General features: G+C 62.5%; 1 protein-coding gene across 1 annotated transcript in view; it reads right to left on the reverse strand.

Moving 5' to 3' along the window:
- Positions 1–656, reverse strand: part of ZNF687 (zinc finger protein 687) — an 8,800-nt gene that overhangs the window by 2,685 nt on the left and 5,459 nt on the right. Inside the window, 2 exon segments of the mRNA XM_010857551.1 lie at positions 46–222; positions 613–656. The exon segment at positions 613–656 is cut by the window's right edge and continues 16 nt beyond it. Of these exon segments, the coding sequence (XP_010855853.1) occupies positions 46–222; positions 613–656 (221 nt within the window).

Genomic DNA, 656 nt, shown 5'->3' on the forward strand with positions numbered 1-656 from the left:
ACCCCACCTCCCACCCCACCCCTATGCTCCCGCCCCAGGTCTCACTTGGCCTGCTGCGTGTGGAAGCTGGGATGCTGGGTGTAGAGGTGGGCGTGGGCGCTCGGTGCAGACTTGAAGGCCATGGGGCAGATGGGGCACTTGTGGAAAACCTCGCAGTGTGACGTCTGGATGTGGGACTTGATGGAGTTCACACCCCCAAACACCACTGCACAGCTGGGGCACCTTGGGGAGAAAGTCGGAGGCACGGTGGTGAGTGGGGAGCATCCCTGCAGCCACCCCCAACCCGACACTCATTCTCGGGGGCCGGGTGACCTGAGAAGTTAATCGGCAGTGGAACACGAGCAAGTGGAGGAAGGAAGGAGTCACAGGACCCAGTCCCAGAGGGGAGGCCTGCGGAGGGAGAGCTGGTGCTCCAGAGGTGGCCCTGCTCGCCCGCTCCGTGGGGAGCGATGGAAAGGCAGGGAGCTCAGGCTGCACTCGCCAACACAGCATGGCTGAGTGATTCAGCAGGAGAGACGGGCTCGCCTTCTAAAAGGCTGGTCCCAGGAGCCACGAGACCATCAAGTACAGGAGGAAAAGTGTCGACATATGGGGAGGAGGTGTGGGAGGCACCTGTATCCTACGCGGCGAGAGAAATGTAGGCAGGCCTCCCGGAG

This window comes from Bison bison, unplaced genomic scaffold (assembly GCF_000754665.1).
Source record: "Bison bison bison isolate TAMUID 2011002044 unplaced genomic scaffold, Bison_UMD1.0 scf7180017864381, whole genome shotgun sequence".
Taxonomy (NCBI): Eukaryota; Metazoa; Chordata; class Mammalia; order Artiodactyla; family Bovidae; genus Bison; species Bison bison.